Raw genomic sequence first — 20,043 nt, 5'->3', positions numbered from 1 at the left:
ACTGTTCCTCTTATTTCATGAGCTGTAACTTTGTTCACAGTCTGTTGTGTGGCAGTGTATCAATCGTCTTTTGGATGTTCATGTACACCACAACAACACTGCCCTCATCAACCTTCCCAATGACCTCTTCAAAAACAAAAACTCCAAAAGGTTACTGAAAGATGATTTTCCCTTAAGAAATCCATGCTGGCTTTCCTTCATTATCTCAAATGTGTCCACATGGCTATAAACTTTGTACCAATTTATTGCATCTAGAAGTTTCCCCACCATCGAAGTTAAACTGATTGACCTGTAGTTGTTGGGCTTATAATTACACCCTCTTGTGAACAAAGGTGTAATATTTGTAATTCTCCAATCTTCTGGCACCAACTCTGAGTCTAAAGAAGGCTGAAAAGTTATAGCCCGTGGCTTTGCAATTCTATTTCCCCTTTCGTCATTGTGCTTGGATGCATCTTAGGATGTGTTTTTGGGATCCTTAAGGGGGAGGGGGAGTCGTGGTCCACATAGGTACCAACGACATAGGTAGGAAGAGAGATGGGGATTTGAGACAGAAATTCAGGGAGCTAGGGTGGAAGCTGAGAGCTAGAACAAAGAGAGTTGTTATCTCTGGGTTGTTACCCGTGCCACGTGCTAGCGGAGTGAGAAATAAGGAGAGAAGAGTTGAACACGTGGCTACAGGGATGGTGCAGGAGGGAGGGTTTTGGTTTCCTGGATAATTGGGGCTCATTCTGGGGTAGGTGGGACCTCTATAAACAGGATGGTCTTCACCTGAACCAGAGGGGTACCAATATCCTGGGGGGGAGATTTGCTAGTGCTCTTCGGGGGGGTTTAAACTAATTCAGCAGGGGGATGGGAACCTAAATTGTAGTCCCAGTGTACAGGATGTTGAGAGTAGTGAGGTCAGGGATAGGGTTAAAAGTTCGAAAGAGGGCACCGGCAAGCAGGACGCTGGTTTGAAGTGTGTCTACTTCAACGCCAGGAGCATCCGGAATAAGGTGGGTGAGCTTGCAGCATGGGTTGGTACCTGGGATCTCGATGTTGTGGCGATTTCGGAGACATGGGTAGAGCAGGGACAGGAATGGTTGTTGCAGGTTCCAGGATTTAGATGTTTCTGTAAGAACAGAGAAGATGGTAAAAGAGGGGGGGTGTGTGGCATTGTTAATCAAGGAAAGTATTACGGCGGTAGAAAGGACGCTTGAGGACTCGTCTACTGAGGTAGTATGGGCCGAGGTTAGGAACAGGAGAGGAGAGGTCACCCTGTTGGGAGTTGTCTATAGACCTCCGAATAGTTCCAGAGATGTAGAGGAAAGGATTGCAAAGATGATTCTCGACAGGAGCGAGAGTAACAGGGTAGTTGTTATGGGGGACTTTAACTTTCCAAATATTGACTGGAAATACTATAGTTCGAGTACTATAGATGGGTCAGTTTTTGTGCAGTGTGTGCAGGAGGGTTTTCTGACACAGTATGTAGGCAGGCCAACAAGGGGCGAGGCCACATTGGATTTGGTACTGGGTAATGAACCCGGCCAGGTGTTAGATTTAGATGTAGGTGAGCCCTTTGGTGATAGTGATCACAACTCGGTTATGTTTACTTTAGCAATGGGCAGGGATAGGTATATACCGCAAGGCAAGAATTATAGCTGGGGGATAGGTAATTATGATGCTATTCGGCAAGATTTAGGATGTATAGGATGGGGAAGGAAACTGCAGGGGATGGGTACAATCGAAATGTGGAGCTTTTTCAAGGAACAGCTACTGCGTGTCCTTGATAAGTATGTACCTGTCAGGCAGGGAGGAAGTTGTCGAGCAAGGGAACCGTGGTTTACTAAGGAAGTTGAAGAACTTGTCAAGAGGAAGAAGAAGGCTTATGTTAGGATGAGACATGAAGGCTCAGTTAGGGCACTTGAGAGTTACAAGTTAGCCAGGAAGGTCCGAAAGGGAGAGTTAAGAAGAGCGAGGAGAGGACACGAAAAGTCGTTGGCGGATAGGATCAAGGAAAACCCTAAGGCTTTCTATAGGTATATCAGGAACAAAAGAATGACTAGAGTAAGATTAGGACCAATCAAGGATAGTAGTGGAAAGTTGTGTGTGGAATCAGAGGAGATAGGGGAAGCGTTAAATGGATATTTTTCGTCAGTGTTTACACTGGAGAAAGACAATGTTGTCGAGGAGAACACTCAGGTTCAGTCGACCAGGCTAGATGGAATTGAGGTTCAAAAGGAGGAGGTGTTAGCAATTTTGGAAAATGTCAAAATAGATAAGTCCCCTGGGCCAGATGGGATTTATCCTAGGATTCTCTGGGAAGCCAGGGAGGAGATTGCAGAGCCTTTGTCCTTGATCTTTATGTCGTCTTTGTCGACAGGAATAGTGCCGGAAGACTGGAGGATAGCAAATGTTGTCCCCTTGTTCAAGAAGGGGAGTAGAGACAACCCTGGTAATTACAGACCTGTGAGCCTTACTTCGGTTGTGGGTAAAATGTTGGAAAAGGTTATAAGAGATAGGGTTTATAATCATCTTGAAAAGAACAAGTTGATTAGCGATACTCAACACGGTTTTGTGAAGGGTAGGTCATGCCTCACAAACCTTATTGAGTTTTTTGAGAAGGTGACCAAACAGGTGGATCAGGGTAAAGCTGTTGATGTGGTGTATATGGATTTCAGTAAGGCGTTTGATAAGGTTCCCCACGGTAGGCTATTGCAGAAAATAAGGAAGTATGGGATTGAAGGTGATTTAGCGGTTTGGATCAGTAATTGGCTAGCTGAAAGAAGACAGAGGGTGGTGGTTGATGGCAAATGTTCATCCTGGAGTTCAGTTACTAGTGGTGTACCGCAAGGATCTGTTTTGGGGCCACTGCTGTTTGTCATTTTTATAAATGACCTGGAAGAGGGTGTAGAAGGATGGGTTAGTAAATTTGCAGATGACACGAAGGTCGGTGGAGTTGTGGATAGTGCTGAAGGATGTTATAGGATCCAAAGGGACATAGGTAAGCTCCAGAGCTGGGCTGAGAGGTGGCAGATGGAGTTTAACACGGAAAAGTGTGAGGTGGTTCACTTTGGAAAGAGTAACAGGAATGCAGAGTACTGGGCTAATGGCAAGATTCTTGGTAGTGTAGATGAACAGAGAGATCTCGGCATCCAGGTACATAAATCCCTGAAAGTTGCCACCCAGGTTAATAGGGCTGTTAAGAAGGCATATGGTGTGCTAGCCTTTATCAGCAGGGGGATTGAGTTTCGGAGCCACAAGGTCATGCTGCAGCTGTACATTACTCTGGTGCGGCCACACCTGGAGTACTGCGTGCAGTTCTGGTCACCACATTATAGGAAGGATGTGGAAGCTTTGGAAAGGGTTCAGAGGCGATTTACTAGGATGTTGCCTGGTGTGGAGGGAAGGTCTTACGAGGAAAGGCTCAGGGACTTGAGGTTGTTTTCGTTAGAGAGGAGAAGGCTGAGAGGTGACTTAATAGAGACATATAAGATAGTCAGAGGGTTAGATAGGGTGGACAGTGAGAGTCTTTTTCCTCGGATGGTGATGACCAACACGAGGGGACATAGCTTTAAATTGAGGGGTGATAGATATAGGACAGATGTCAGAGGCAGTTTCTTTACTCAGAGAGTAGTAGGGGTGTGGAACGCCCTGCCTGCAACAGTAGTAGACTCGCCAACTTTAAGGGCATTTAAGTGGTCACTGGATAGACATATGGATGAAAATGGAATAGAGTAGGTCAGATAGGCTTCAGATGGTTTCACAGGTCGGCGCAACATCGAGGGCCGAAGGGCCCGTACTGCGCTGTAATGTTCTATGTTCTATCTCATCTTGTCGAGGTGCCTGATCAACTTTTAAGTAGAGATATCCAATACCTCCTCTTTTTCAATTTTAATCTCATCTAGTGTTTGAATTACCTAATGTAATTGCTCCCTTTTTGTTTCTTAGCTCTAACCAAGTTGATTCTATCCTTGAACCCTCTGAGACATCTTCTTCCTCCATAAAGACAGATGCAAAGTAATCATTTTGTACCTCAACAATGCCTTCTGCCTCCATGTGTAAATTTCTTTTGTGGTCTGATTGGCACTCCTCCTTTTACCACCCTTTTAGTCTCTATATGGAAAACTTTGGGATTACTCTTTATGTTAGCTGCCAGTCTCTTCTCAGACTCCCTCTTTGCTTCTCTTGTTGGCTTCTTCATATCTCATCTGAACATTTTATATTCAGCTTTCTTATAATTGTATTTTCCACCTGAATCCTGTCATAAATGTCTTCATCCTAATTCCTTTATCCTTTGCCATCAGGGAACTCTGGATTTCTTTGCCCTGCCTTCCCCTTTCAAGGGAATATGTCTTGACTGTTCCCGTATCATGTCTTCTTTCAAGGCAGCCCATTGATCAGTGACCATTTTTCCTGCCAACCTTTGACTCCAATTTATTCGGCCATATCCATTCTTCCCCATTGATATTGACCTTCCCCAGATAATTATTCTGCCTCTGGACTACTCTTTGTTTTTTTTCCATAGTCAGCCTAAAATGTATGATACAAAAATCACTATCCATGTTTTCCTACTCACACTGGACCCACCTTGCCCACTCCATTCCCAAAATCCAGGTCCAGTGGACTGGAAACATCCTGACGAAAATTTTCCTGAACACATTCGAGTAACCCATGTGAAAGACCACTGTATACATCTCTCCAGTCTGTTCATCTCTATTCTCTGCTTCCTGTCCTGTGGCCAATTCTATATTCACGCTGCAACTATCCCTTTAATTGTATAATTTTGCTGACCAGTCTATTATATGGTACTTTGCCAAATGCCTTTCAGATGTCCATACACAGAACAACAAAAGTTGTGACCCTCATCAATCTTTTCCATTACTTTATCCATTCAAGTTTGACAAGCACAATTTGCCTTCAACAAATCTGGGCTTGCTTTCATTTATTAGCCCATGATTTTCCAAATGCCTATTCACTGTCTATCATAGAATCCCTACAGTGCACAATGAGACCATTCGGCCCAACATGGGCACCCTTCTTAGACCCACTCCACGGCCCTATCCCCATGCACATCCCTGGCCACTCAGGGGTAATTTTATCATGGCCAATCCACCTAACCTACATATCTTTGGACTGTGGGGGGTAAACCGGAGCACCCGGAGGAAACCCATGCGGACACGGGGAGAATGTGCAAACTCCACAGTCACACAAGGCCGGAATTGAACCCAGGTCAATGGCGCTGTGAGGCAGCAGTGCTAACCACTGTCTAGTAACAATGCTCTGGCCTGTGTTCCGACACATCAATTTTGTATGATGATAAGTTAGCACAGCAGTGAACCAATGTTTACAACCTTGCTCCACTTCATCAGCTGTTTAGATGTATTATCAATATCAGATATAACACCAAGACCTCACCAAAAGACATGAATGAAAATAGAGTCAGCTGACTGTAAAACAAAAGATACTTACCTGTGATGTTGGTTTTGGTTTTAAACCAAAAAATGTGGAAACCGTGTTGTTCTCCTTCGATTCAAAGAAAGCATCATAATCCTAGAACCAGAAGAGAGAGGCATTAATATAATGGTGTATTTTTAATAGGCTGAGCATATGGAGGTGAGAGGTGGAAAAGGTGACAGAAATAGGCAGCTGGTGTAATTTGTACTGACTAAATTTATGCCTGTTGAAGATGAATTGCTCCATGAAGAGATGCTTACAAAATAGTTTTCATTAAAGAAAACACTTTGAAATCTTCTGCCTCAAATGGATTTGGGATAAAATGCACCAAGGATTGATGTAAGTACAAACATCATGCAATTACTAGAAGGATCTCACACACGTCAGCTGGTTATATATTGTAGCCCTGTTCAAGCAGTGTAGATGCATTACTGGATTTCAACCTCACTTGGGCCTTTAACAAGCTTTGTGCATAATTTATGCATCGAGCATATTGTCCTGATATTGCTTCAAGCTTGTGTTGGGCACTTAGAGCACATAGGCCAGAATTTGATTGGCAGGCCAGGTCTGCTACTGGGACCAAATGCAGCTCATCTGCATAAGATAAAGATGCATGGCATTAAGGGTAAAGTAGTAGCATGGATAGAGGATTGGTTAATTAATAGAAAGCAAAGAGTTGGGATTAATGGGTGTTTCTCTGGTTGGCAATCAGTAGCTAGTGGTGTCCCTCAGGGATCCGTGTTGGGCCCACAATTGTTTACAATTTACATAGATGATTTGGAGTTGGGGACCAAGGGCAATGTGTCCAAGTTTGCAGATGACACTAAGATGAGTGGTAAAGCGAAAAGTGCAGAGGATACTGGAAGTCTGCAGAGGGATTTGGATAGGTTAAGTGAATGGGCTAGGGTCTGGCAGATGGAATACAATGTTGACAAATGTGAGGTTATCCATTTTGGTAGGAATAACAGCAAACGGGATTATTATTTAAACGATAAAATATTAAAGCATGCCGCTGTTCAGAGAGACCTGGGTGTGCTAGTGCATGAGTCACAGAAGGTTGGTTTACAAGTGCAACAGGTGATTAAGAAGGCAAATGGAATTTTGTCCTTCATTGCTAGAGGGATGGAGTTTAAGACTAGGGAGGTTATGTTTCAATTGTATAAGGTGTTAGTGAGGCCACACCTGGAGTATTATGTTCAGTTTTGGTCTCCTTACTTGAGAAAGGACGTACTGGCGCTGGAGGGTGTGCAGAGAAGATTCACTAGGTTCATCCCAGAGCTGAAGGGGTTGGATTATGAGGAGAGGTTGAGTAGACTGGGACTGTACTCATTGGAATTTAGAAGGATGAGGGGGGATCTTATAGAAACATTTAAAATTATGAAGGGAATAGATAGGATAGATGGGGGCAGAACTAGGGGACATAGCCTCAAAATAAGGGGAAGTAGATTTAGGACTGAGTTTAGGAGGAACTTCTTCACCCAAAGGATTGTGAATCTATGGAATTCCTTGCCCAGTGAAGCAGTTGAGGCTCCTTCATTACATGTTTTTTTTTTTTTTTTTTAAATAATTTTTATTGAAATTTTTCGATACAAACATTTACCCCTATTACATTTTAAATTATAACACCACAAGTCCCCCCTGAAAAAACCTCCCCACGCCCTCCCCCGCGCGCACCCCCCCACCCTCCCTCCCCCCCCCCCCCTCCCCCTCCGCGCTATCAGTCTAGCAACCAAACCGTTTTTCCCTTTCTGCCGATGGCCTCGGGCAGTCCTTGCCCGCGACCCCCCGCTGACGTGCTCCCTTCGTTGCTATCCCCCCCCCCCCTCCCTTCCCCCCCCCCCCCCTTTTCTCCCCGGGTTGCTGCTGTTTCGGCCTCCGGTTCCTATCTCTGATCCAGAAAGTCAAGGAAGGGCTGCCACCGCCGGAAGAACCCCTGTACCAACCCTCTCAGGGCGAATTTGATTCTTTCCAATTGGATGAAGCTTGCCATGTCGTTTAACCAGGTGTTAACGCTTGGTGGCCTTGTGTCCCTCCACTGAATCAAGATCCTTCTCCGAGCTACCAAGGACGCAAAGGCCAATATTCCGGCCTCCCTTGCCTCCTGTACTCCTGGCTCCACCCCAACCCCAAAAAATCGCTAGCCCCCACCCTGGTTTGACCCTGGTTCCCACCACTCTCGATACCGTCCCCGCCACCCCCTCCCAGAACTCTTCCAGTGCCGGACACATCCAAAACATATGTACATGGTTCGCAGGGCTTCCTGAACACCTAACACACCTGTCCTCCCCCCCGAAGAACCGACTCATCCTAGTCCCCGTCATATGGGCTCTGTGCAGCACCTTAAATTGGATGAGGCCCAACCTTGCGCACGACGACGACGAATTGACCCTCTCTAGGGCATCCGCCCATGTCCCATCTTCTATCTGCTCTCCCAGCTCCGCTTCCCACTTGTCTTTCAGCTCCTCTATCGGTACCTCCTCCACCTCCTGCATTATTTTGTAGATGTCCGAGACCTTCCCTTCTCCGACCCAGGCCCCTGACAGCACCCTATCACTCGCCCCTCCATCGGGAAGCAAGGGGAATCCTTCCACCTGTCGTCTGGCAAATGCCTTCACCTGCAGGTATCTAAACGTGTTCCCCGGGGGGAGCTCAAATTTCTCCTCCAGCTCTCCCAGGCTCGCAAACCTCCCCTCTATGAACATGTCCCTCAGTTGCCTGATGCCCGCCCTGTGCCAGCTCTGGAATCCCCCGCCAGTGTTCCCCGGGACAAATCTGTGGTTCCCTCTCAGTGGCGCCGCCATCAGACCCCCCACTTCCCCCCTGTGTCGCCTCCACTGCCCCCAGATTTTAAGGGTGGCCGCCACTACCGGACTCGTGGTATACCTTGTGGGGGGGAGCGGCCATGGTGCCGTTACTAGCGCCCCCAGGCTTGTATTGCCGCAGGACGCCCTCTCCATACGTTTCCAAGCTGCCCCCTCCCCCTCCATCACCCACTTGCGCACCATCGATGCGTTCGCCGCCCAGTAGTATCCGGAAAGATTGGGTAGTGCTAATCCTCCACTGTCCCTACTCCGTTCCAAGAAAATCCTTCTCACTCTAGGGGTGCCATGCGCCCACACATAGCCCATAATGCTGCTAGTTACCTTCTTGAAGAAGGCCCTGGGGAGGAAGATGGGCAAGCACTGGAACAGAAACAAGAACCTCGGGAGGACCGTCATTTTGACTGACTGCACCCTCCCTGCTAGCGACAGCGGTACCATGTCCCACCTCTTGAACTCCTCCTCCATCTGCTCCACCAGCCTTGAAAAGTTCAGCTTGTGGAGGGTCCCCCAGTTCCTTGCCACCTGCACCCCCAAGTACCTGAAGCTCTTTACTGCTCTCCTAAAGGGGAGCCGCCCAATTCCCTCCCCCTGATCTCCCGGGTGTATCACAAAGACCTCACTTTTACCCACATTTAATTTATATCCCGAAAAGTCCCCAAACTCCGCTAGTATTTCCATTACCTCCGGCATTCCCCCTTCCGGATCCGCCACATACAACAACAAATCATCCGCATAGAGTGATACCCGATGCTCCTCCCCTCCCCTTGTCAGTCCTCTCCAACCCCCTGAACCCCTCAGTGCCATCGCCAACGGTTCGATCGCTAATGCAAATAGTAAGGGGGATAGGGGGCATCCCTGCCTGGTACCACGATGGAGCCCAAAATACTCCGACCTCCTCCCGTTTGTAACCACACTCGCCATCGGGGCCGAATACAGCAGCTTCACCCACTTGATAAATCCCTCCCCAAACCCAAACCGTTCCAGCGTCTCCCACAGGTATTCCCACTCCACCCTATCGAATGCCTTCTCCGCATCCAGTGCTACCACTATCTCAGCCTCCCCCTCCACTGCTGGCATCATAATTACATTCAACAGCCTCCGGACATTTGTATTAAGTTGTCGTCCCTTTACGAAACCCGTCTGGTCCTCATGGATTACCCCTGGCACACAATCCTCTATTCTGGTTGCCAGGACCTTTGCCAACAGTTTGGCATCTACATTCAAGAGGGAGATAGGCCTATAGGACCCGCACTGTACAGGGTCTTTGTCCCGCTTCAGGATCAAGGAGATCAGGGCCTGTGACATTGTCGGGGGCAGAGCCCCCCCCTCTCGCGCCTCATTGAAGGCTCGCACCAGCACTGGACCCACCAAGTCCACATACTTCTTATAAAATTCCACCGGGAACCCATCCGGCCCCGGCGCCTTCCCCGCCTGCATCTGGCCTATCCCTTTAACTAGTTCCTGCAGCTCTATCGGCGCCCCCAGCCCCTCCACCCGTTCCTCCTGGACCTTTGGGAACCTCAATCTATCGAGGAAGTTCTCCATTCCCCCCCTCCTCCTGGGCGGCTCAGACCGGTACAATTCCCTGTAGAAATCCCTGAAGACCCCGTTCACCTCTTGCCCCTTCTGCACTACGTTCCCTCCCTTCTCTCTCACTCCCCCAATCTCTCTGGCTGCATCTCGCTTGCGCAGCTGGTGTGCTAGCATCCTGCTCGCCTTTTCCCCGTACTCATAGACCGCACCCTGTGCCCTTCTCCATTGCGTCTCCGCCTTCCTAGTGGTCAGTAGGTCAAACTGGGCCTGTAAACTGCGCCGCTCCCTCAACAGCCCCTCCTCTGGTGTCTCCGCATATCTCCTGTCCACTTCTATAAGTTCCCCCACCAGTCTCTCCCTCTCCTGCCTCTCCTTCCTTTCTCTGTGTGCCCTTATGGAGATCAGCTCTCCTCTGATCACTGCTTTCAGGGCCTCCCATACTACCCCCACCTTCACCTCGCCCGTGTCGTTCGTGCCCAGATATCTCTCAATGCCCTTCCGGACCCTTCCGCACACCTCATCGTCCGCCAGCAGCCCCACATCCAGGCGCCACAGCGGGCGCTGGTCCCGTGCTTCCCCCAGTTCTACCTCTACCCAGTGTGGTGCATGGTCCGAAATCGCAATGGCCGAGTACTCCGTGTCCTGCACTCTCGAAATCAGCCCCCTGCTCAGTACAAAAAAGTCTATTCTGGAGTACACCCTGTGGACGTGGGAGAAAAAAGAATACTCCCTCGCCCTTGGCCTGCCAAATCTCCAAGGGTCTACCCCCCCCATCTGCTCCATGAACCACCTTAGCACCTCCGCCGCTGCCGGCCTCCTATTCGTCCTGGAACTCGATCTGTCCAGCCCAGGGTCGAGCACTGTGTTGAAGTCCCCCCCCATGATCAGGCCTCCTGCCTCCAGACCCGGAATGAGGCCCAACAGGCGCCTCATAAAACCCGCGTCATCCCAATTCGGGGCATATACATTTACCAGCACCACATTCTCTCCCTGCAGCCTACCCTTCACCATCACGTACCTACCCTCCTTATCTGCTACCACCTGCGCCGCCACGAACGACACCCTCTTTCCCACCAAAATCGCCACCCCCCGGTTCTTTGCGTCCAAGCCTGAGTGGAACACCTGTCCCACCCACCCCCTTCTCAGGCGCACCTGGTCTACTACTCTCAAGTGAGTCTCCTGCAACATTGCCACATCCGCCTGCAGTCCCTTTAGGTGTGAAAAAACCCTTGATCTCTTGACCGGTCCGTTCAGCCCCCTCACATTCCAAGTAATCAACCGGGTCGCGGAGCGACCCGTCCCTTTCCCCTGTCTATTAGCCATGTTCTGTCCCCTGTTCGCCCCGGGTCGACCCTCCCCTTCTGACCCGTTCCCCATGGCGATGGCCCCCCCCCCCCTCTCTCCTCCTGTTCTTCCCTTCCCGTCCTCAGCCTTTCCAGCAGCAACCCGGTATCCCCCCCTAACCCCCCTTCCCCCCCCCCCCCCCCCCCCCCCCCCCCCCGGCTAGGACCCCTCCTAGCCGCAGTGTATCCACCATCGTACTCCCGAGAGTCAGCTGGTTTTCGCTGACCCGGCTGCCCCTGCCACACTCCGACTCCTCCCGATGTGGGGGGGGGGAGGGGCCTCCCCCCCCCCCCTTGCCATCCCTCTCTGACTCCGCTTCAGCGCGGGAAAAGCCGCCATTGCTGGCCACACCCCACTCTTCTCTCCTCCCCCTTCCTCCGTCCCGCGTGCGGGAAATAGGGGAGAGCCCGCGCTTTCGCCCGGCCACACCCTACCCCGCCATCTTCAATTCCACCCCCGTCCCCATCCACACCGATAACAAAGCCCCCTTAAAACGAGAGGAAGAAAAAAGAGAAAAAGAAAACACGCATAACCCACTTGCTCCCCCCCCGTCCCGCCTCCCCAACTTAACAATATAACAATATAAATAACCAATCGCAAATAAATACATAAATACATAACTATGCCTGCATAACTAAATAACTACCCAATAATAACGTACTTAACCAACAGTAACCATAACCCTTAAAGAACAGATCAAAAAACAGTAAAAAAGCCCCCCCTACAACAACAATAATTAAGGGAAGTTGGCAACGGGAAGAGACACACAAAAAGGAACAAAGAAACCCCCCATAACACAAGTTTCAAAGAAACCAAACGATCCATCAACTTTAACCAAGTTCCGACCTGGCCTAAGAAAGACATGGGCCACTTGATCAGTCAAGGGTACTCGGGCGGCCTCGACCGCCGGCGTTCCCAAGTTCTAGTTCAGGTCCAGCTTTTCCTCCCGAACAAAAGTCCATGCCTCCTCTGGGGTCTCAAAGTAATGGTGCTGGTCCTTGTAGGTGACCCACAAGCGCGCTGGCTGCAGCATTCCAAACTTTATCCTTTTTGCGTGCAGCACCGCCTTCGTTCGGTTAAACCGGGCCCGCCGCTTTGCCACCTCCGCACTCCAGTCCTGATATATCCGCACCGTCGAATTCTCCCATTTGCTGCTTTTCTCCCTCTTGGCCCACCTCAGCACTTTCTCCCGATCGCAGAGACGCTGGAACCGCACCAGCACCGCCCTCGGGGGCTCGTTTGCCCTAGGCCGCCTAGCCATGACCCGATATGCTTCTTCCAGCTCCAGGGGCGATGGACCGGCCCCCTCTCCCATCAGGGAGCTCAACATCTCCGCTACATATTTCGGGAGATCAGGCCCCTCCAGGCCTTCTGCTAGGCCCAGGATCCTCAAGTTCTTCCGCCTCATTCGCGTGTCCAGCTCCTCAAAGCGGCTCTGCCATTTCAGGTGGAGTGCCTCGTGCACCTCCACCTTTCCCACGAGGACCGTGGCTTCCTCCTCCCTCACCGCCATCTCCTGCTGCAGCTCTCTTATCGACGCCTCTTGGGTCGCCTGGGCCCCCATCAGCCTTGTGGTCGTCGCGTTCATGGACTCTAAGAGTTCCACTTTCAGCTCCGTAAAACACCGGAGGAGAGCGGCCTGCTGCTCCTCCGCCCATTTTCTCCAATCTTCTAGTGCACCACCGGCCGCCATTTTGGTCCTCTTCCCCCGCTTTTTTTGGGGAGCTGCTGCCGCTTTTTTTGTCGCCCCTCTCCGAGTACCGACCATAAAGTTGGTCTCACTCTCCTCAGGGAGCCTTCCCCCACCGGGATTCGTCTTTACAGTACCGTCGGGGCCCTCCAATCGGCCCTTAAACACCTTTGTCGCAGGAGCTGCCAAATGTGCGACTTAGCTGGTCATAGCCGCAACCGGAAGTCTCATTACATGTTTTTAAGGTAAAGTTAGATCGTTTTTTGAAGAATAAAGGGATTAAGGGTTATGGTATTCGGGCCGGAAAGTGGAGCTGAGTCCACAAAAGATCAGCCATGATCTAATTGAATGGCGGAGCAGGCTCGAGGGGCCAGATGGCCTACTCCTGCTCCTAGTTCTTATGTTCTTATGTTCATCGGTTCAGACTGACGAAGAGCAGATTTTACCAGTAGCGGCAAGTAGAGAAGCTGCCACAAGGACTGCTGCCCCATGAAGGTGACCTGCCTTTCCTGGGCAGTACCGCCACGAGGAGGTGGTTGCTGAGGATGCAGGAAGAAAGCGAGGTGCCCTTGAAGGGGTGAGATTTTTTTTTCCCAATGTGCCTTCAACAGTGAACATATACAAGACAATAGTTTCTTGCAGTCCTGGGCCAAGCAGTTGCCATACCAGGCTGTGATGCAGCCAGATAGGATGCTTTCGATGGTGCATCTGTAAAAGTTGATGAGAGTCAATGTGGACATGCCAAATTTCCTTAGTTTCCTGAGGAAGTATAGGTGCTGTTGTGCTATCTTGATGGTAGCTTCAACACGGGTGGACCAGGACAGATTTTTGATGATGTGCACACCTAGGAATTTGAAGCTGCTAACCATCTCCACCTTGGCCCTGTTGATGCTGACAGGGGTGTGTACAGTACTTTGCTTCCTGAAGTCAATGAGCAGCTCTTTAGTTTTGCTGGCTTGAGGGATAGATTGTAGTCGTTGTGCCACTCCACTAAGCACTGCCAGCTGGCATAGGTACTGCCAGCGTGCCAAGCTGGCATTATTTTGTGCATTCGTGATTGGGCCGGGGGTTCCGTGAGTGAGTGTTGGAGCGGAGATGGTGCGGGAGGTGTGTCAGGGACCCTCCCATAGTACATTTGGGCTGTGGGTCGCTTCGGGGGCGACCTGATCTCTCGCTACACTGGGATGTTTCAGTGAGCAACGCTCTCCATGATACAAACGGGGGCTATGTGCCGCCTTGGCAGCGCGTTCCTTGCTGAGGCCCCCTTATACAATGCGAATCGCATTGAATAGCCATGTGTTTTTCGGCACTACAAACGCCAGGAAACCCGTGGCTAAATGTGCTCACTCGGGGAATTTGTTCCATTTAGTTGAATTGTGCCCAGAGTAAAGTGCCATTGAATAGTGAGATGCTAGTGTGTGAATCATCCTGGCAAATACGCCGTTCAGTGGGCTTTAACTCATGTTCGTTGAATCGTGTCCATTATTTCTGTTCAAATAATCATCTAATGCCCTCTTGAATGCCTTGATTGAACCTGCCTCCACCACACATCTAAGCAGTACATTCCAGACCCCAACCACTATACATTTTTCTCACATCGCATTTGTTTCTTTTGCAAATCATTTTAAATCTCTACCCTCTCGTGCTTGATCCTTTTGCAAACAGGAACATTTTCTCCCTATCTACTCTGTCCAGCCCCCTCATGATTTTGAACATCTCGATCAAATCTCCCCCATGATCACCCTACTCAAACCCACGTATCCACCCTATACCCATAACCCAACAACCCCCCCCCCCCCCCCCTGGGGGGGGGGGGGGGGGGGGGATTGGAGACCGGGTGGGGGGGGGGTGGATTGGAGACCGGGGGGGGGGGGGGGGGGGGGGAAGGATTGGAGACCGGGGGGGGGGGGGGGGGGGGGGATTGGAGACCGGGGGGGGGGGGGGGGATTGGAGACCGGGGGGGGGGGGGGGGGGGGGAGGATTGGAGACCGGGGGGGGGGGGGGGGGGGATTGGAGACCGGGGGGGGGGGGGGTGGATTGGAGACCGGGGGGAGGGGGGGGGGGGAGGATTGGAGACCGGGGGGGGGGGGGGGGGGAGATCGGAGGCCGGGGGGGGGGGGGGGGGGGGGGAAGAGAGAGATTGGAGGCCGGCGGGGGGGGGGGGGGGGGATTGGAGGCCGGGGGGAGGGGGAGAGGGGGGGGGGGGTTGCTACCACTGGGAGCTCCTGTGTGGGACTTGGAGCTTGGGCGAAGGAAGGCCCCAATCCCGGCAAACAGTTGGGAGGCCATCTGGTACATAGATAGAACAGTACAGCACAGAACAGGCCCTTCGGCCCTCGATGTTGTGCCGAGCCATGATCACCCTACTCAAACCCACGTATCCACCCTATACCCGTAACCCAACAACCCACCCCCCCCTTAACCTTACTTTTTAGGACACTACGGGCAATTTAGCATAGCCAATCCACCTAACCCACACATCTTTGGACTGTGGGAGGAAACCGGAGCACCCGGAGGAAACCCACGCACACACGGGGAGGACGTGCAGACTCCGCACAGACAGTGACCCAGCCGGGAATCGAACCTGGGACCCTGGAGCTGTGAAGCATTTATGCTAACCACCATGCTACCGTGCTGCCCTTGGTGTTCTTGAAGATGAGAGAAGGTTGTTCCGATGCTAGTAAAATGCCAAAGGCAGCCAAAAATGGATGTAATAGACCAGCAATTGGATTAATTGACTCCGGTAAGTGGATGGACAAGCTGCTGTCGTTCCTGTCTCTCAAAATATCCCATGGTGGCAGAAGTTGTTGTTTTAAAGTTGTATGTTGCCTCGTGAAGAGGTTGAGAGGCTGTATGGTTGAACAATAACGTTTTTAAAAATAACATGTAACTATAATATATATACATCATTTTTATGCAAACTGCTACCAGACTTACAACTTCACCTAACACTCCCATGTGACTCCCTACATCATATTGTGAGCAGTGCTCTTTTCCCAGTCTCACATTAACCCTTACAATCCTGAACACCCTTCCTGAATGCCCTAATAAGCTTAGATAGATTTCATAGAATTTACAGTGAAGAAGGAGGCCATTCGGCCCATTGAGTTTGCACCGGCTCTTGGAAAGAGCACCCTACCCAACCCCACACCTCCACCCCATCCCCACAACTCAGTAACCCCACCCAACACCAAGGCCAACCCTGGACACTAAGGGCAATTTATCATGGTCAATCCACCTAACCCGCACGTCTTTGGACTGTGCGAGGAAACCGGAGCACCCGGAGGAAACCCACGGACACACGGGGAGAATGTGCAGACTCCGCACAGATGGTGACCCAAGCCGGGAATCGAACCTGGGATCCTGGAGCTGTGAAGCAATTGTGCTAGCCACTATGCTATGTAGGGCGCGATTCTCCGCCCCCCACGACGGGTCGGAGAATAGCGGGAGGGCCTTCCCGACATTTTTCCCGACCTCCCGCTATTCTCCCCCCCCCACACGAATCGCGCCCGTATTCTCTCAGAGGATAGTGAATCTGTGGAATTCTTTACTGCAGTTTTTTTGTTGAATTCAAATTTCATCATCTGCCATGAAGGATTTGAACCCAGGTCCCAGATATTGCCCTGGCTCTCTAGTCTAGTGACAATGCTACTACGTCACTGCATTCCCGCTTCAATTCTTTACTGCAGAGGGCTGTAGGGGACTGGGTCATTATGGGCAGCACGATAGCACAGTGGTTAGCACAGTTGCTTCGCAACGCCAGGGTCCCAGGTTTGATTCTTGGCTTGGGTCACTGTCTGTGCGGAGTCTGCGTGGGTTTCCACCGGGTGCTCTGGTTTCATCCCACAAAGCCCTGAAAGACGTGCTGTTAGGTGAATTGGGCATTCTGAATTCTCCCTCAGTGTACTTGAGCAGGTGCTGGAGTGTGGAGACTAGGGGCTTTTCACAGTAACTTCATTGTAGTGTGAATGTAAGCCTACTTGTGACAATAATAAAGATTGTATAAGATTGTTCAATTTGTAGACAGATTTTTAAAATCAGTTAGGGAATCAAGGGTTGTGGGAAAGTGGAGTTGGGGATTACATCAGATCAGCGAACACTGGAGTCTTCCAGCCAGAAGCAGCAGGAGAGAGCAGGTCATGCGCATGGCATGTACTCTGACGTCATGGTCGTAGGTCCTTTCTTTGGACGCAAAATCACAGAGGAGAGATTCCTCTGTTTTGTAGCTGGCAGCAAGCAGGTAACAGGTATGTGAGAAGAATGAAGATAGATCAATTTGTAATAGGGAAGAGAGGGCCGGAGACTCAAACAGGGCAGGATATCACAATTAAATCTGCTGGAGAGAGCTTCCTAGGAGAGTCCACAGCAGGATAAAGCAGTGCTGGTGTGAGTTGTATCCAGAGCTCCAGGGCCTCTGGTGAACAAACAATTAAGAAGAAACTGAAATGGGAACAAAGCAATTGATGAAAAATCTTTGAAATACTTCAAAGCAAGAAGCTTTTACAATACAAACTTTCACAGGAGCTCAGTGTGGTGACACAGCCTCTTTAAGTGGGCGGGCTTCATGAATCACATGATCGGCTCAGGGCCAATTGCACAGGTGCATGCAAACCATGGCCAATGGGGAGTTTGTGCAGAGCCATGGGAGCAGGACCCTGGGCAATGTGGACCAGGAAGCTGAAGTGTAATGATCTGGGGCTGGATTCAGCGGTCGCCAATGCCAAAATCGCGTTCAGCGACCGGACGGAGAATCCGAGTTCCCAACGAATTCGGGGGTGCCACATATTAACACCCTCAGGACATTGCCTGAGGCCCACCCTTCCCTGACCGGCCTTCATGGTCTATCCGTCGGGAACTCGGCGTGGCGGCTGCGGACTCAATCCAGCCCTGCTACAGTTGGGGATGGACCGATCCGCAGGCAGGGGGCGGACTTTATTAGGGGCTGGGGGCAATGTGGGGGGTGGTCCAAAGTGCGCGAACCGGCCAAAGGGGGGGCACTATTTAGCTGGCCGGGTCCACGAGCTGCTGCCACCATGCGCACGCACAGCCACGGACCCAGCAATTCTCTGGGGTGTATCGGCAGCTAGAGCCGGGTGCTCTATGCTGCCTTGATGCTAGCCTTCAGCAAAACGGGAAATCGGTGGCCATTTTGTGCCATTTTCTCCACCATTCCCATGTTGGCGTAGGAACATAGCCCCAGAATCGGAGAATCCAGCCCAGTGGCGTGCAGAGGTCTGGTGATGCCCGGGGCAAATCTTGATTGTATGCCCCAAAGACTCAAGTATAAGGCCTAATATACTGAGAAATATTATGAGAAAGGGAAACATTTTGAATATATAAACACAGATGAAACATGAAATAAACGCTTTATTCGATTTTAATATAAATCAATCAAATTTATTAAGTTCTTTTCCCCAAATGATACCTCCTGTCACAAAACACCTGAACTACTTCACTTTTTACATCAGCTGTGAGAAATTCTTTTTCAATGCTTATTAAAGCCAGGTTGGTCAGTCGCTCCTGTGACATAGAAGACCTCAGATATGTTTTTATTAATTTCAGTTTTGAAAATGACCTTTCACAGCTTGCGACTGAAAATGCGATTGTAAGCAGTAATCTGTATGAAACACACAGCTTCGGAAAGACATCCCTCCCATACTGCAGTAAAGACTCCAGAGCATCTTTAGGGTCAGGGGGAACTCTATTCCCTCCAGCTCGAAGGAGCATCACAAAATCAATAATTTTGTCATATAACTGAATTGCAACCACATCATTGTCATTATAATTTGCAAAGTCTGAACATTCCTTTTTTAATTTCTCTCTTTCTTGTTCATCTTCAATCACTCCTGAATTCAAGTTCAGAAGAAAAGAAAATCGGTCACTGAGTCTTTGAAGACGGACACTGCGGTCTTCAATTTCAGTTTTTAATCTGTTCACAATCTCTACCATTACTCTATTCATTTCTTCTTGTGCCGTCAGTCCACTATCTCTTGCTGACTCTCCAGGCATTATTCTTCTTCTCCTTGTTCGTGCAATTGGTATTGCCCAATTTTGACAATATTCATTGGCTAAATCTATTGCATTGTGGATAATTTCGTCATTCTTCAAATTCAAGATATGAATAAGTCCTCTCAGATCACAAGAAGCTTCATGGAACCCCATTTTCGGATCCTGCAAACGTTTTGAGACTTTATCCACTGATAAAACTGAGTACCAAAAATTTAATAAAGCTATAAACGGGAACTGTTGAATAGAGTTCAGTAGCGATCCTGCATCAGATTTAGTTTCCCTTGAAAATTCTCCTTCCAGCAGGTGTTGAAGGCTTGCAATAACGTTGTCACACTCTTCGTGGATTACTTGCACAGCATCATGGCTGGAACTCCATCTTGTGTCATACTGTCTTTTCACAGTCCGAGTGACAAATGATTTTAACACTTCCCAACGAGAAGTAGATGAAGAAAAAAAAGTAGAGTTTTTCTAGAATGCCAAAAAATGTAACAACAACAGGTTGCACCTCACTTGCATGGACACAGGACAAATTGAGGCTGTGGTTCTCGCAGTTCACAAACACAGCTTTTGGGTTAACTTCAAGAATTTTTTGTTGAACACCTCCTCTCACTCCAGCCATAACTGCTACGTTATCATATGCTTGACCACGACAGTCATTCATGGAAATTTTGTCTTCTTCCAATTTTTCCTGAATTTTATTTACCAGGCTGACTGCATCTTTCTTGTTGACTTGAAAAAATCCCAGAAATGTCTCGTTTATTTCTACTTTTCTGTTTTCATCAATATGAACGTAACGCAGAATTTCAGAAACCTGATCTTCATGGGCAATATCTGGAGTTGAATCCAGCATTATGCTAAAATATTTTGCGTCCTTAATTTCGGAAATTATATTTTTCTTGACAGTTTCACCAAGAAGATTGATTATTTCGTTTTGAATTCTGTTGGACAAGTAGGTGACACTTTTTGGTTTCTCTTTCCCTCTCTGCAAGTGTTTTGCTAAGATGTCATCATATTTGGCCAAAAGTCTGATTGTTGCTAGAACGTTTCCTGTATTTTCACTGACTGTCTCCCCTGGCTCTGATAACCCAGATATTCCTTCTCCTCGATGTCCACGATAGGCCAGATTCTGTTTTGCCAGACAGGATATAACCTCGACAATCCGTTCAGTTATAGCTTTCCATCTTTTCTTTTCAGCAGACATTTGCTGTT

The 20,043-nt window shown here is 49.5% G+C and overlaps 1 protein-coding gene across 2 annotated transcripts in view; it reads right to left on the bottom strand.

Moving 5' to 3' along the window:
• The window catches only part of sh3bgrl2 (SH3 domain binding glutamate-rich protein like 2), a 176,258-nt gene that overhangs the window by 57,247 nt on the left and 98,968 nt on the right, over positions 1-20,043 (bottom strand). For both annotated transcript variants that reach the window (XM_038799313.1, XM_038799315.1), the window contains exon 3: positions 5,452-5,532. In XM_038799313.1, the coding sequence (XP_038655241.1) occupies positions 5,452-5,532 (81 nt within the window). The remainder of the gene's footprint in view (positions 1-5,451; positions 5,533-20,043) is intronic.

The sequence above is a fragment of the Scyliorhinus canicula genome, chromosome 6, assembly GCF_902713615.1.
Source record: "Scyliorhinus canicula chromosome 6, sScyCan1.1, whole genome shotgun sequence".
Lineage (NCBI taxonomy): Eukaryota > Metazoa > Chordata > Chondrichthyes > Carcharhiniformes > Scyliorhinidae > Scyliorhinus > Scyliorhinus canicula.
The sequence above is the reverse complement of the archived record's forward strand: the minus strand, read 5'-3'. Positions and strand labels throughout refer to the sequence as shown.